Below are 16672 nucleotides of genomic sequence, written 5' to 3'. Positions count from 1 at the left end.
GTATGGATGTGAGAGTTGGACTGTGAAGAAGGCTGAGCACCGAAGAATTGATGCTTTTGAACTGTGGTGTTGGAGAAGACTCTTGAGAGTCCCTTGGACTGCAAGGAGATCCAACCAGTCCATTCTGAAGGAGATCAGCCCTGGGATTTCTTTGGAAGGAATGATGCTAAAGCTGAAACTGCAGTACTTTGGCCACCTCATGTGAAGAGTTGACTCATTGGAAAAGCTGGAGGGATTGGGGGCAGGAGGAGAATGGGATGACAGAGGATGAGATGGCTGGATGGCATCACTGACTCGATGGACGTGAGTCTGAGTGAACTCCAGGAGTTGGTGATGGACAGGGAGGCCTGGCGTGCTGCGATTCATGGGGTCGAAAATAGTTGGACACGACTGAGCGACTGAACTGAACTGAATCTTCTTTAAGGGCTTCCCCGGTGGCTCAGCGGTAAATAGTCTGCCTGGAATTCCAGAGACAAAGGTTTGATCCCTAGGTCAGGAAGATCCCCTGGAGGAGGGCATGGCAACCTCCTCCAATATTCTTGACTGGAGAATCCCATGGAAGAGAGGAACCTGGCAGGCTACATTCTACAGTGTTGAAAACAGTCAGACATGACTGAAGTGACTTAGCATGCATGCATTCTTTCTATAAGTCAGCCCTATTGAAGCAAAATCATACTATTCAACACCCCAAGTAAAAAAATTGCTGAGATTAAGGTGAGAGATTCCAGGTGGACTGCGGGTGATGTTACGACTTTGCATCCTGTAGACTTCTCTCACCATCGTCCCATCCACTATGCCTCTCTTCTGCCTCCCCCCACCACTCTTTCACCAACAATATATTTTCCTGTCAAAACATACTTGGTTACATGCAGTGCAACCAAAATTGCTGCTATTAGCTTAATTGAGACAGGGTGATTATAAATAAATTATATGCAGTCCTACCGAAATTGCTGCTATTAGTCCAAATTGAGATGGGATGATTAGTCATCACCAACTGTAGCTTAATTCAGAGTGTCTTCTACGTGGTCACAGAGCCCTGTGGCCACCTGGCAGCCCAGGGGATGCAAGGCCAAATGCCTGAGAGGTGGGCTTCCAGGCTGCAGATCTCTTTTGCTGGTAACAAAACAAAAGTCTGTGCTGCCTAGTTGGCAGGGTTCCTTTGAACATTGATAATGGACTTGTTAGAAACTTGAAGTTGGAAAAGACCATAGTTAGAAAACTTGCCATATAGAAAATTTTTATAAAATATTAGTATACCTAATTATATAAATAATATATAATAATATATAAAATATTATGCAATATAAAATATAGTATTATATTTGGATGTGTTGATATAGCTCACTGTATAAATCTTCTGTCCATTCCCATAATGATTTGAGATGGGTTTTTAATATTATTTTACCTTTTTTCTAATTATAAAAGGGGTAGAGATAAATTGGGCTTCCCCAGTGGCTCAGCAGTAAAGAATGCGCCTGCAGTGTAGGAGACGCTGGTTCAATCCCTGGGTCAGGAAGATCCCCTGGAGGAGGGTGTGGCAACCCACTCCAGTATTCTTGCCTCGTGAATCCTGCGGACAGAGAAGCCTGGTTGCCTGTAGCCCATATGTTTGCAAAGAGTTGGACACAGCTGAAGTGACTGAGCATGCATGCCAAGATAAATTTTCAAGTCGGGATTAACATATGTTGTTGTTGTTTAGTCACTACATTGTGTCCAGCTCTTTTGTGATGACCTGTCTCTTTTGTGATGGTAGCCCGCCAATCTCCTCTGTCCAGGCAACTGGAGTGGGTTGCCATTTCCTTCTCTATGGGAGCTTCCCGACCTAGGGATTGAACCTGTGTCTCCTGCATTGGCAGGCAGATTCTTTTCCACTGAGCCACCAGAGACTGACATATACACACTGCTATATATAAAATAGATAACTAACAAGGACCTAGTATATAGCACAGGGAGCTATACTTAATATTTTGTAATAAACTATAAGGGGAAAATCTGAAAAAGATATGTATGTATATTTATTCAGTTATACATATATATAAATGTATAACTGAATCATTGTGCCATATACCTGAAATTAACATGATATTGCAAATCAGTTATACTTCAAATAAATAAATAAAAATGAAACAATAAAATAAACCCAACTGCAAAAAAAAAAAAAAGGAAGGAAAAAGAAACCCACATTCACAGTAAAAAAAAAAATACTGTGTATTTTTACACATTAAAAATACATTTAGAAGCCTAAGTGGCACGGAAGAATAAGAGTTCCCATTTCATACCATTGATTGGATTTGGGTGTATTTATTCTACCATTGTTTTTGTTCTATTTAAATAATCCCTCTGACATAGTTGCTACCTATTGGAATACAATGTTATATTAAGCTTTTTTTTTTTTTTTAATTGGTGGAGAAATCTTTAAACTACCTAGACAAAATACATTGAAGGTAAAAGAAAAATGAGCCCAATGGTAAGAGAAATTGTCATGGGCATCCCATTCTGGAGACATCATAATAAAATGGAAATCCACCGGTTAAGCGAATTTGAATTCTTCACTCCTCTCCCTGGGTAACTATCTCAGACTTCAAACCACATCTCACCACCTGGCCAGGACGGGAAAACCCAAGTGGAGGTGCTGTTTCTGCAGTTAAGGGCCCCTCGGCAAATGGCTCTATGGGCTTCACTTTCTGTATATCTACATCAAAATATAAAAATAGATATTCTCCAAGGCAACTTTACAAGTGCCTATGCTTTGTATTTAGGGACAGGGAAAAGCCATGACCATTAAACAGGACTTGTAGTGAGGATGACTGTAAGTCAAGCATTAATGACTGACAAGCATTAAGGTTAAATTTTGAGTCTTTAAGTTTGGAGATGTGTTCTTCATTTAGCCCAGTAGACAGGTTCCTCAAAGTGTTTGTTAGCGCTGCTTGGAAATAAAATGATAGAATCCAATTTTCTTTAATTTATTTTTATTTATTTATTTTTGGACACACCACAGGGCATGTGGGATTTTCCCTGACCAGGGACCGAGCCCTTGGCCCCTGCACTGAAAGTATGGAGTCTTAACCCGTGCACTGCCAGGGAAGTCCAGTTTTCTTACTGTATTGTCCCAAAGCAACTTACTTTCATCCAGAAGAACTGGGTCTAGCAGTAGTTTTAAGTTTTCAGATTCCTAAGCTTTCCTGCTTGTAGTTAATGATTTAAAATCATTCAGTGCTTGAGGGAAAACACTATAGTTATACTTTGTGATAACTATTTTATGGAATCTTTTCTAAGCTGAATAACTGCTTAATTTGAGATTTAGTTTTGGAGTGAAAAACTAAATAATATGGAAATTTTACTTTACTTTTTCAGTGGGAAACATTTAGATTTTTCTTTTTCTCAAAAAAAGAACTATAAATATCCTAGGAAACAAACTAGGGAACTTCTTTCTCCCCTTCCTTTCTCTCCCCCTCTATTTATCCCTCCCTCCGCCTTATCCTTTTCTTCCTTGTCTATTTTAACAAGTGTTGGTGGTTCTTTCCATATGCCAAACAGACTCTGTATGCTATGGATACTCAGGTGAAACTACATTATATACATGGACCCCTGGTTCTTTGGAATTACTGGTGGAGTTGGGTTTTATAAAACAGTTCACTTCAGTTCAGTCGCTCAGTCGTGTCCGACTCTTTTCGACCTCATGAATCGCAGCACGCCAGGCCTCGCTGTCCATCACCAACTCCCAGAGTTCACTCAGACTCATGTCCATCGAGTCAGTGATGCCATCCGGCCACCTCATCCTCTGTCATCCCATTCTCCTCCTGCCTCCAATCCCTCCCAGCATCAGAGTCTTTTCCAGTGAGTCAACTCTTCGCATGAGGTGGCCAAAGTACTGGAGTTTCAGCTTTAGCATCATGAACACAATAACCAACCAACCAATCAAGTGAAGCAGAAAACAATATCTGAAAGTCAGAGAATACTTATCCTTTAAAAAGAGTCTTTAAGTATTACTCTCCATGGCATAAACCTTTGTTGTTGATTCATTAATGCCTTGGTTTGGAGGGATGGTGGGACATAGAAATTGCAAGCTAAAGTGATGGATGGTATGGTTTATTGGTAGATGCTTGGAGGGAACAAAGCAAGGTTCTAGAGTGATGACACTGATATCTTGTTTAACTAAAATACAGATTACAATCAAATTTTTTTGGAAAATGGTCTTTTTTCTAGCTTTTTTGAAATATAATTGGCATACAGCATCATGTAAGTTTGGACTTACAACCTGCTGATTTGATATGTGTGCATATTTAAAAATGATTGCCATATGTGATTACTATATATATTGTAATATGATTACCATATGTAAGGTCAGTTAACACCTCTATCTTCTTACATAATTACCATTCTTTTCCTGTGGTGAAAACATTTAAGATCTACTCTCTTATCAGCTTTCAAGTATAAAGAGTAGTATTTTAACTATAGTCATCATCCTGCACATTAGATCCCTAGAACTTGTTCATCTTGTAACTTGAAGTTTGACCCTTTAACCAACAGCTCCCTGTTTCTCCCACTCTCCTCCTCTGGCAACCACCAATTTACTTTCTGCCTATGAATTTGGCCTTTTTAGATTCCACATATAAGTGATGTCATACAGTACTTGGTCTTTCTCTAACTTATTTCACTTAGTAAAATGCTCTCAAGTTCCACCCATGTTGTCAGAAGGTTTTTCCTTCTCTTTGTATATATGTACCACATTTTCTTTATCCATTTATCTGTCAGCGAACACTTCATTTATTTCTGTATCTTGACTGTTTGAATGGGGATGCAGTGGACATAGAGGTGCAGGTACCTCTCTAAGAGTGAGTTTATTTCCTTTGGATATATACATACAAGTAGGATTGCTGGATCATATAGCAGTTCCATTTTTAATTTTTTGAGGAACCTCTGTACTGTTTTCCAAAGTAGTTATACCAATTTACATTCCCATCAGTAGTACACAAAGGGTTCCTTTTCTCCACATTCTTGCCAACACTCATCTTTTTGATAATCAGATCAGATCAGTCACTCAGTGTTGTCCGACTCTTCGCGACCCCATGAATCGCAGCACGCCAGGCCTCCCTGTCCATCACCAACTCCTGGAGTTCACTCAGACTCACGTCCATCGAGTCAGTGATGCCATCCAGCCATCTCATCCTCTGTCATCCCCTTCTCCTCCTGCCCCCAATCCCTCTAACAGATATGAAGTAATAGCTCATTGTGATTTTAGTTTCATCTTACTGATGATTAGTAATGTTGAGCATCTCTTCATGTACCTGTTGGCCATTTGTATATCTTCTTTGGAAAAATGCCTGTTCTGATCCTCTGCCTATTTTTAAATCAGACTATTTGATTTTTGTCTATTGTTTGAGTTTCTTGTATATTTTGGATATTAATTCCTTAGCTGATGAAGAGTTTGCAAATATTTTCTCCTATTTTATTGACTGCCTTTTCATGTGGTTAATTGTTCCTTTCGCTGTGCAGAAGCTTTTCTGTTTGGTGTAGTCCCACTTACTTACTTTTGCTTTTGGTGTCATATTCAAAAATTCATTTTCTAGGCCAAGGTCAAGGAGCAATCCTGAGAAAGAACAAAGCTAGAGGAATGACATGCCCTGATTTCAAGCTATATTACAAAGCTATAGCAATCAGAACATTTTAGTATGGGCATAAAAACAGACAGATGAAGTAATGGGACAGATTAAGAGCCTGGAAATAGACTCATGCACATATAGTCAACTAGTGTTTGATAAGGGAGTGAAGAATACTCAATGGGAAAGGATAGTCTCTTCCGTAGATGGTGTTGGGAAAACTGGACATTCATACGCAAAAGAATGAAATTAGACCCCTGTCTTACACCACTCAAAAAATGAACTTGAAATGCATTAAATTAAGACCTGAAATGATAAAACTCCAAGAAGAAAACATAAGGAAAATGTCCTTTTAACCAGTTGGGATCATCTCCAACTCTAAGATGTGACCTCCCCCAACCCTCAACACTGAAAGACATACTTGGCCTCTTTTCATTCAGAAATGTTTACCAATTGCTGGGGAAAGGCTGCCTGCAAGTCAGCCTCAGAGGAGAAACTAGTATCCTGTTTATGCCCTGGGGCAGAATCTTAGTTAGTCAGGCCCCTGCCAAGTTGTAAAGGTTGATATTTCCTGAAGTGAAGTGAAAAGAGTATGGAACTGAGTGATTCAAATCCTAACTTTACTGGACTGCTCTTCTCTGAACCACTGTTTATTCTGGAAAGAAAGGGATCATCACACTGGTTTACCTTACATGTTTCTTGTGAGAGTTATAAGTTCCTAGTATGCACAGACTGGCACATAATAGACACTGAGTAAATGGTATTTTTAAAGATTGCAATACCAGTAAGCGTTTACCTGTTAGTCTGTTAAGAAGTTAGGAGACAGTGCTGGACTCATACCATGGGTCAGGACTTGAGTGGCTGTTGTCTATCTTCTTCCTAGACATTTACCCTAAGAACTCTGCCTAATTTAGCACATTTATAGATTAGAAATGCTATAGATGAGATTTCTTTAAAACCCAGACACCATTTGTGCTTAGGAATCCCAAGGCAGAGCTCGCATTGAATTGAAAGTGTGGCTAGTAATGTGTCACTCATGATATCTTATGGGACAATTTATGCTCAGATTAACTGAGACTTTATTTTCAGAGTATAATCAGGGGAAGGCGAGATGAAGTGTCAGTGGTCAAAGGCCCCCATTCAAAGCATGTGTAGATAGGCCAGGTTTCAAAGCCTGAAGAAATAAAGTGTCTCCTTTCTTCCCAGGGATTTAAAGATCCTGTATACCGAGCAAGACGGAAGCAATTCGCTGACATTGCCTACAACTATAGACAGTAAGTCTGCTCTGTGTGTTGGTGGGGGATGGGGAGAAGACCATACTCTCCTTTGCCCAAAGTTGGAAAATACCAGCTTGGAGAATCCTTCCCTCTGTGTATGTTTGTGTATGTTTAAATCCTCCCTTTAATAACACACATTTAAAAATTCACCACGAGATAAAACAATATTACCCCCTACACCAGGGCCCAGCTCTCTCCCAAGCTTTGTTGTGTAATTACGCAGTGACATCTGACATAATTATAAAAGGCCTCAGTCCTGAATAAAAGAGCCTCTGGTGTTTCTGCATTAAACCAGGAAAAAGGAGAAAGAAGTATTTACATTCAAGAAGGAGTTGGCTGCTTTACTGAATTAGTGAATCATTGGAGGTTTCAGGAGAGCCAAGCCTCAGGGTTCTACTTTTATCTGATCTGACCCAGATGCGAAGGGCAATTTTAGAATGAGTTTATTTTTTTCTCTCTGGGATTCTGCCAGATTTTAGCCAGAGGAAAATGCAAATATTAAATGTTATTTGGGAAGAGAATTGTTTTGCTATTTTGAGTTCTTGGGAACTACAGAAATGCTCCCATGAGAAACTTAGTGTTTCGGGACCTGAGCTCCATTCCTGAGTTAAGGGTTTGAGAAAAGACGTGCTCAAGAAGAAACATACAGGGTTTACAACATGAGGTGATGGGACTTTAACAGCTTTGCTAGAATATGGGGAAGATAAAGGAGATGCTAACGCTTTGTATACAGAATAAAAACGACCTTCACAAGGGAAAGGCTTCCAGAGAAAATTTCTTTATCTGAATGAATCCTGGTAGTAGAAGGATCCAGAACAGTGCTGACCTTAGTCATGTCTAGACCCAGCTGGACTTTGGCTTGTGGCAAGCAGGAATCACAGAATGTGGTGACCTCTCTCCCGTGTCCCCATCATGACCCCAGCATGGTCAGGTGGACACATCAGACACAGACAAGAGTCCTTCTTCAGATAGTCAATAATAATAGCTCATTTTTAATCTCCTTGTTATGTCTGGGGCTTTGCTAAATGCTTAATGTGCATAATTTCATTTAGTCTTAATAATAACTCCCCATTTTTCAGATGAAAAAACTAAAGCTTTAGAATATCCCAGTAAATAACTTGCCAGAGTCATAGAACTGGAAGGTGGCAGAGCCTGGTTTTGAACTCAGGCTTTTTTAACCACAAAGTCATTCTCAACCACTTCCTTGAGTGTCTGGGGAGTCTCCAAGTCAGGAGACCACACTTCTCCTGATGTCCAAGGAGCTGCTTACGGGGTGCATTCACTCCTTCTTGGCTGTTGGGACTTGAGGGGGAGAAACTCAAACCACCTCTTTTCCATAAAAATATTATACCTGGTGAATAAGTGTGGAATTGGTTGAATGCCTCATGATTCTGGATGATCATGAGTTAAACTGGCTACTGAAACCCATCCAGAGATGGCTGGTACTCAAAGGCACACCAGATATTTTCAGGCAGTTTTATACCTCATGTTCAGTTCAGTTCAGTTCAGTTTAGTTACTCAGTCATGTCTGACTCTTTGTGACTCCATGAACCGCAGCACGCCAGGCCTCCCTGTCCATCACCAATGGCCAGAGTCTTCCCAAACTCATGTCCATTGAGTCAGTGATGTCATCCAACCATCATTTGTTATCCCCTTCTCTTCCTGCCCTCAATCTTTCCCAGCATCAGGGTCTTTTCAAATGAGTCAGCTCTTCGAATTAGGTGACCAAAGTATTGGAATTTCAGCTTCAACATCAGTCCTTCCAATGAACACCCAGGACTGATCTCCTTAAGGATGGACTGGTTGGATCTCCTTGCAGTCCAAGGGACTCTCAAGAGTCTTCTCCAACACCACAGTTCAAAAGCATCAATTCTTCGGTGCTCAGCTTTCACTGGAGAAGGCAATGGCACCCCACTCCAGTACTCTTGCCTGGAAAATCCTATGGACGGAAGAGCCTGGTAGGCTGCAGTCCATGGGGTCGCTAAGAGTAGGACACGACTGAGTGACTTCACTTTCACTTTTCACTTTCATGCATTGGAGAAGGAAATGTCAACCCACTCCAATGTTCTTGCCTGGAGAATCCCAGGGACGGGGGAGCCTGGTGGGCTGCCGTCTATGGGGTCGCACAGAGTCAGACACGACTGAAGTGACTTACAGCAGCAGCAGCAGCAGCTTTCATTATAGTCCAACTCTCACATCCATACATGACCACTGGAAAAACCATAGCCTTGACTAGACGAACCTTTGTTGGCAAAGTAATGTCTCTGCTTTTGAATATGCTGTCTAGGTTGGTCATAACTTTTCTTCCAAGGAGTAAGCGTCTTTTAATTTCATGGCTGCAGTCACCATCTGCAGTGATTCTGGAGCCCCCCAAAAATAAACTCAGCCACTGTTTCCACTGTTTCCCCATCTATTTCCCATGAAGTTATGGGACTGGATGCCATGATCTTAGTTTTCTGAATGTTGAGCTTTAAGCCAACATTTTTACTCTCCTCTGTCACTTTCATCAAGAGGCTCTTTAGTTCTTCACTTTCTGCCATCAGGGTGGTGTCATCTGCATGTCTGAGGTTATTGATATTTCTCCCGGCGATCTTGATTCCAGCTTGTGCTTCTTCCAGCTCAGCGTTTCTCATAATCTACTCTGCATACAAGTTAAATAAGCAGGGTGACAATATACAGCCTTGATGTACTCTTTTTCCTATTTGGAACCAGTCTGTTGTTCCATGTCCACTTCTAACTGTTGCTTCCTGACCTGCATACAGGTTTCTCAAGAGGCAGGTCAGGTGGTCTGGTATTCCTGTCTCCTTCAGAATTTTCCAGTTTATTGAGAGCCACACACTCAAAGACTTTGGCATAGTCAATAAAGCAGGAGTAGATTTTTTTCTGGAACTCTCTTGCTTTTTCTGATCCAGCAGATGTTGGCAATTTAATCTCTGGTTCCTCTGCCTTTGTAAAACCAGCTTGAACATCTGGAAGTTCACAGTTTACGTATTGCTGAAGCCTGGATTGGAGAATTTTGAGCATTACTTTACTAGTGTGTGAGATGAGTGCAATTGTGCAGTAGTTTGAGCATTCTTTGGCATTGCCTTTCTTTGGGATTGAAATGAAAACTGACCTTTTCTAGTCCTGTGGCCACTTCTGAGTTCCAAATTTGCTGGCATATTGAATGCAGCACTTTCACAGCATCATCTTTTAGGATTTAGTGAAGTGAAATTCACTTCATGTAGTGCTTTCACCTTGTGTAGTGAGGTGAAATTAAAAGACACTTGCTCTTTGGAAGAAAATATATGACAAACCTAGACAACATATTAAAAGGTAGAGACATTGCTTTACCAACAAATGTCCGTCTAGTGAAAGCTATGGTTTTTCCATTAATCAAGTATGAATGTGAGAGTTGGACTGTAAAGAAAGCTGAGCACTGAAGAACTGATGCTTCTCAACTGTAGTGTTGGAGAAGACTCCTGAGAGTCTCTTGGATAGCAAGGAGATCAAACCAGTCAATAATAAAGGAAATCAGTCCTAAATATTCATTGGAAGGACTGATGCTTAAGCGGAAACTCCAATACTTTGGAAAAGACCCTGATGCTGGGAAAGATTGAAGGCAGAAGGAGAAAGGGATGACAGAGGGTGAGATGGTTGGATAGCATCACTGACTAGATGGACAGGAGTTTGAGCAAATGCTGGGAGTCAGTGAAGGATAGGGAAGTATGGCATGCTCCAGTCCATGGAGTCACAAAGAGTTGGACATGACTGAGTGACTGAACTGAATAGTGAAGTGAAAGTCACTCAGCCGCATCCAATTCTTTGTGATCCCATGAACCTCCCAGGCTCCTCTGTTTATGGAATTCTCAAGGCAAGAATGCTGGAGTGGTTTGCCATTCCCTTCTCCAGGGGATCTTTCCAACCCAGGGAATAAACCCACGTCTCCCACATTGCAGGCACATTCTTTACCAGCTAAGGTACCAGGGAATCACCTCATATAGATGAACCCCAAATGGTTAAGTGATGTACTGAAGGGCATATCTCTCATTAGGGACTGAACTTGTCCTCCAATTTAAAGCCTGTTTCTGACCTCATCTCCGCTCATCTCTTTTGAACTTCTGATGCTGTTTTCCATCCCTTCCTTCTTTGCTTTTGTCTTTTATCTCAACATCTGTTGCAGTTGATTCTCATTCTTTGAAGGTTACTTGCTTACATTGATTTGAGACCCCTGCAAACACAAGGGATTTCCACACTCACCCCCAGATATGTGCAGAGCAAGGAAAAATGTGAGTCTCCTGATGCATCAGTTCCCAACTGAGGTCAAACAAGGCAACACTGCCTTGTTGTTTTGGCTTTTCTACTGTAAACAAGTGTTTCTTTTGCGGTCTCTTTAGAGCCATGTTTGTTGACTTTTTGTTCTTTTGGTTGGTAATTTTGTTGTTTAAAATGGCCCTCCAGCATAGAGCTGAAATTCTGTCTCACGGTCTTGAGTACAGGATGGCTCTGACATGCCTAATGGGAAAAATGTGTGTTCGATATGCTTCCTTCAGGACTGGGCTGTAGTGCTGCTGGCTGTGAGTTCAGTGTGAATGAATCAACCATACATTAAGTAAGGTGTCTTTAAACAAAGGTACATGCAAGACAAGGTTGGGATTATGAGTTGAAAATGTGATCTGGGTCCTGCATTTCACATAGGAGCAGCGGTTCAGTGTTCACTTACTCAGAGTTCATGGTGTCTTGATGGAACAGAACTTCTGTCAGTAAGGAGAATAAACTCTGTTTTGCTCTCTGAAGGTTTCCTTCCTTCCTTCCTCCTTCAGGCTTCATCTGTCTCCTCTGGCCTCCTCCTCCTACCCCAGAAATCATCATGCCTTTCAAGACCCAGTTTTGACCCTCTTCCTTGGGCTCTGCCAGCCTCCATGCCAAACAGCCCCACATTCTGGCCTCTAGCACCTTCCCAGTCATCCTCCCACATGGAGGTCAAAATCCTGCCCCTTGAGTCATAGACTCACAGGATCAGTTGATCCAATGTGTTTACTCTCTTCCAGGACACATGCCAAGAGCAAGACCAACAAACTCCATATCCTCTGGGGATTATTGAGAAAGACAGACAATGACAGAAAGAACAATACATGCGATCCGTATGACCAAAGTCAAAACACGGGTGTCACAAGGCCATATAATTAGGAACTTTAATTCTGACTGGAGGGTATTGGTTAGAGGAAGTGACATTTAGACTGAGAACTGAAGATGGAGTAGAAGTTTATCGGCCCAAGAGAATGAGGAAGGTGAACGGGAGGGTAGGTATGGTTAAAAACAGGACTTTTGTTGTCAGATGTATATTTGGGTCCAGAACTGAATTACTGGAGGCAGTCAGAAAGCAGCTAAACCCTGTTAGCAACCTCTTCTTGGCCCATCCACCATGGGATGCTCTGGCTCCTCCCTAAGAATATTTAGCAAAAGTCTTAAAACATCAGTTTGAAGAGGCACTGTCAAATTACTCTTGTGTTTAGGGGTACCAAATTATTTGCCTTGGTAATGATTACATGTATGGGGACTTGGTGTAAAATAAGACTGAGTGAGGAAGCTGATACTTTCCTGGACTATAGGTGCTGGATTATCTTGAATGCCATCTTTGGTTGGTGGAATAATTCAAAACCAGTATCTTCTCCTTAAAATACGTTTTTGTTTTTGTTTTTGTTTTATTTTTTTTGGAAGAGAGATCCCAATGGGCTGAAATCTTATTTCAAGCTAAACTGACAATTTTTATTTTAAGCCAAATTAATACTTTCTCTCAAATATCTTGGTTTATTTTACTTCATGAGATCATAGTTTGGTAAAATAATTGATGATATATTCAAAGACTGAGGATCTTGTGTAACCTAGGTCTCTTGGTAGAAGAAGATGGAAGCAAATGTGCAGAATTTAATTCCTAAGTAGACCATGGATGGACAGAGGAGCCTAGCAAGGTCACGTGATTTAGTGACTAAACAACAATAAATATTCCCAGAACATCATGGGTGTTCAATAACTGTTTGTTGAATGAATAACGAACCTAGGAGACCCTATGACAGTAGAGATTCAAAGTACCAAGTCAAAGATGGAGCTAGGGATTGTGTCTAGAACCACTTAGAAGGCAGCTGCTGCAGAGTTTGATTGTTTCTGGAGTGGGGCTTAGACTTTAGAATTTTATCAAAGAATATGCTAAATGGACTATAAGAATTTTTATCTTTTAGCCACAATTGAACTGAAACAAAAGGGGTGTTTTATCGGCTCCTATAAGTACAAATTGTAAAGGGAATAGTTGAGGTGGATCTAGGACTCCACATCTCATTCTCCTTCCTTCCCCCTGACTCTGGTGTCCTCTGTAGTGACCTTGCTCTGAGGCACTGGCCTTATCTCTCTCAGAAGTGAACCTAGCACCTCTAGGCTGACACCACAATCTGGCCAGAGGTTCTATCTCTTTTCAACAGAATCAACAAAAGTTCTTTCACTGAGTCTCATTGGCTCTGATCAGGAAATGGGCCTATCTCTCAGCCAATCACTGTGGCCAGGGAAATGAGACACTCTAATAGGCCAGACCTGGTCACATGCCCCCTCTGAAGGTAGGAAGGGTGGAGTCTCCTTTTACTTGAACCTGCAGACGAGAGGGGAGAAGGGTTCTTTACTGGAAGAATGGGAATGGGTATGGAACTCTGGAACAGCAAATGTCAACCGAGGGGATATCTCATTGCCTAGTATGTTACAATCTCCTGAAAATTTGTTGCTCTTATAGCAGAGACTTTGCTTTCTAAATGAGAATCTGTTACAGTGATAATTTCCAACTATCCAATGGTATTGTTTGTCAGCACCAGTGTTAGGTACTTTATACATAGCATTTCACTTACCTCTCCCCCATACCCTCCAAAGAGTTACTTGTTATTAGCCCATGTCCTGGCTGTATAGGTTCAGAGAGGTTTACTAAATTGCCTGAGGCTACTCAGTCAATGTCAGAGCAAAGTCTACTTACCTCTGACCTTTTCCAAAGCCTATTTTTTCTCTTTGTCAGCACTTAACCCCTGAAACAATGGTGCCTCTGTAGGCAGGTCTTTCATGGTGTTCTTTTCACAGTTCCAACACCATTATAGACCCTCTGGGCTTTTAATTCTTAAAGAAAAATTGGTCTTTTCCCCCTACCCTCTGCCCATCATTTCATGGCACATAACAGTGACTTTGCTTTAATGTCTTTGGAAGAGCCACAACTCTGAAAGGGCAAGAGGGACCTAGTTTGAAGCCTGAAAACGATCTATAATTCTAAGGTAAACAGTCTTGCCTTGTCCCAGACACTGTGTACCCTGTTAGCAAACAGGCCAGCAGCCCAGAGAACAGTCATGGGCCTTTGAACTCAGGCTTTGTTTGGTTTTCATTTTTTGCTGTTCAGAATATGGCTCACTCTTAGCTGGTTTTCAAAAGGACCTTTTGAACTAATGACGCTTGGATAATAGAGTGTCACCTGGGAGTATATTGGAATCCATAAGCCTGGGCTCTCCCCTCCCTCACAGGATCAGGATATGAGGGGTTCAGTTCAGTTGCTCAGTCATGTCCGACTCTTTGTGACCCCATGAATTGCAGCACGCCAGGCTTCCCTATCCATCACCAACTCCAGAGTTCACTCAAACTCACGTCCATTGAGTTGGTGATGCCATCCAGCCATCTTATCCTCTGTCGTCCCCCTCTCCTCTTGCCCCCAATCCCTCCCAGCATCAGAGTCTTTTCCAATGAGTCAACTCTTCGCATGAGGTGGCCAAAGTACTGGAGTTTCAGCTTTAGCATCATTCCTTCCAAAGAACACCCAGGACTGATCTCCTTTAGAATGGACTGGTTGGATCTCCTTGCAGTCCTAGGGACTCTCAAGAGTCTTCTCCAGCACCACAGTTCATGATTTTGGAGCTCACCAAAATAAAGTCTGACACTGTTTCCACTGTTTCCCCATCTATTTCCCATGAACTGATGGGACCAGATGCCATGATCTTCATTTTCTGAATGTTGAGTTTTAAGCCAACTTTTTCACTCTCCTCTTTCACTTTCATCAAGAGGCTTTTTAGTTCCTGTTCACTTTCTGCCATAAGGGTGGTGTCATCTGCATATCTGAGGTTATTGATATTTCTCCCGGCGATCTTGGTTCCAGCTTGTGCTTCTTCCAACCCAGCGTTTCTCATGATGTACTCTGCATAGAAGTTAAATAAACAGGGTGACAATATACAGCCTTGACGTACTCCTTTTCCTATTTGGAACCAGTCTGTTGTTCCATGTCCAGTTCTAACTGTTGCTTCCTGACCTGCATATAGGTTTCTCAAGAGGCCAGTCAGGTAGTCTGGTATTCCCATCTCTTGAAGAATTTTCCACAGTTTATTGTGATCCACACAGTCAAAGGCTTTGGCATAGTCAATAAAGCAGAAGTAGATGTTTTTCTGGAACTCTCTTGCTTTTTTGATGATCCAGCGGATGTTGACAATTTGGTCTCTGGTTCCTCTGCCTTTTCTAAAACCAGCTTGAACATCTGGAAGTTCATGGTTCACGTATTGCTGAAGCCTGACTTGGAGAATTTTGAGCATTACTTTACTAGTGTGTGAGATGAGTGCAATTGTGCAGTAGTTTGAGCATTCTTTGGCATTGCCTTTCTTTGGGATTGGAATGAAAACTGACCGTTTCCAGTCCTGTGGCCACTACTGAGTTTTCCAAATTTGCTGGCATATTGAGTGCAGCACTTTCACAGCATCATCTTTCAGAATTTGAAATAGCTCAACTGGAATTCCATCACCTCCACTAGCTTTGTTTGTAGTGATGCTTTCTAAGGCCCACTTGACTTCACATTCCAGGATGTCTGGCTCTAGGTCAGTGATCACACCATCGTGATTATCTTGGTCGTGAAGATCTTTTTTGTACAGTTCTTCTATATATTCTTGCCACCTCTTCTTAATATCTTCTATTTCTGTTAAGTCCATACCATTTCTGTCCTTTATCGAGCCCATCTTTGCATGAAATGTTCCCTTGGTATCTCTAATTTTCTTGAAGAGATCTCTAGTCTTTCCCATTCTATTGTTTTCCTCTATTTCTTTGTATTGATCACTGAGGAAGGCTTTCTTATCTCTTCTTGCTATTCTTTGGAATTCTGCATTCAGATGCTTATATCTTTCCTTTTCTCCTTTGCTTTTCACTTCTCTTCTTTTCACAGCTATTTGTAAGGCCTCCCCAGACAGCCATTTTGCTTTCTTGCATTTCTTTTCCATGGGGTTGGTCTTGATCCCTATCTCCTGTACAGTGTCACGAACCTCCATCCATAGTTCATCAGGCACTCTATCTATCAGATCTAGGCCCTTAAATCTATTTCTCACTTCCACTGTATAATCATAAGGGATTTGGTTTAGATCATACCTGAATGGTGTAGTGGTTTTCCCTACTTTCCTCAATTTCAGTCTGAATTTGGCAATAAGGAGTTCATGATCTGAGCCACAGTCAGCTCCCGGTCTTGTTTTTGCTGACTGTATAGAGCTTCTCCATCTTTGGCTGCAAAGAACATAATCAATCTGATTTTGGTGTTGACCATCTGGTGATATCCATGTGTAGAGTCTTTTCTTGTGTTGTTGGAAGAGGGTGTTTGCTATGACTAGTGCATTCTCTTGACAGAACTCTGTTAGCCTTTGCCCTGCTTCATTCCATACTCCAAGGCCAAATTTGCCTGTTATTCCAGGTGTTTCTTGACTTCCTACTTTTGCATTCCAGTCCCCTATAATGAAAAGGACATCTTTTTTGGGTGTTAGTTCTAAAAGGTCT

General features: G+C 41.4%; 1 protein-coding gene across 1 annotated transcript in view; it reads left to right on the top strand.

Moving 5' to 3' along the window:
* The window catches only part of PAH (phenylalanine hydroxylase), a 90203-nt gene that overhangs the window by 52545 nt on the left and 20986 nt on the right, over positions 1-16672 (top strand). The window contains 1 exon segment of the mRNA NM_001046058.2: positions 6807-6874. Within this exon segment, the coding sequence (NP_001039523.1) occupies positions 6807-6874 (68 nt within the window).

The sequence above is a fragment of the Bos taurus genome, chromosome 5 (assembly GCF_002263795.3).
Source record: "Bos taurus isolate L1 Dominette 01449 registration number 42190680 breed Hereford chromosome 5, ARS-UCD2.0, whole genome shotgun sequence".
Taxonomy (NCBI): Eukaryota; Metazoa; Chordata; class Mammalia; order Artiodactyla; family Bovidae; genus Bos; species Bos taurus.
The sequence above is the reverse complement of the archived record's forward strand: the minus strand, read 5'-3'. Positions and strand labels throughout refer to the sequence as shown.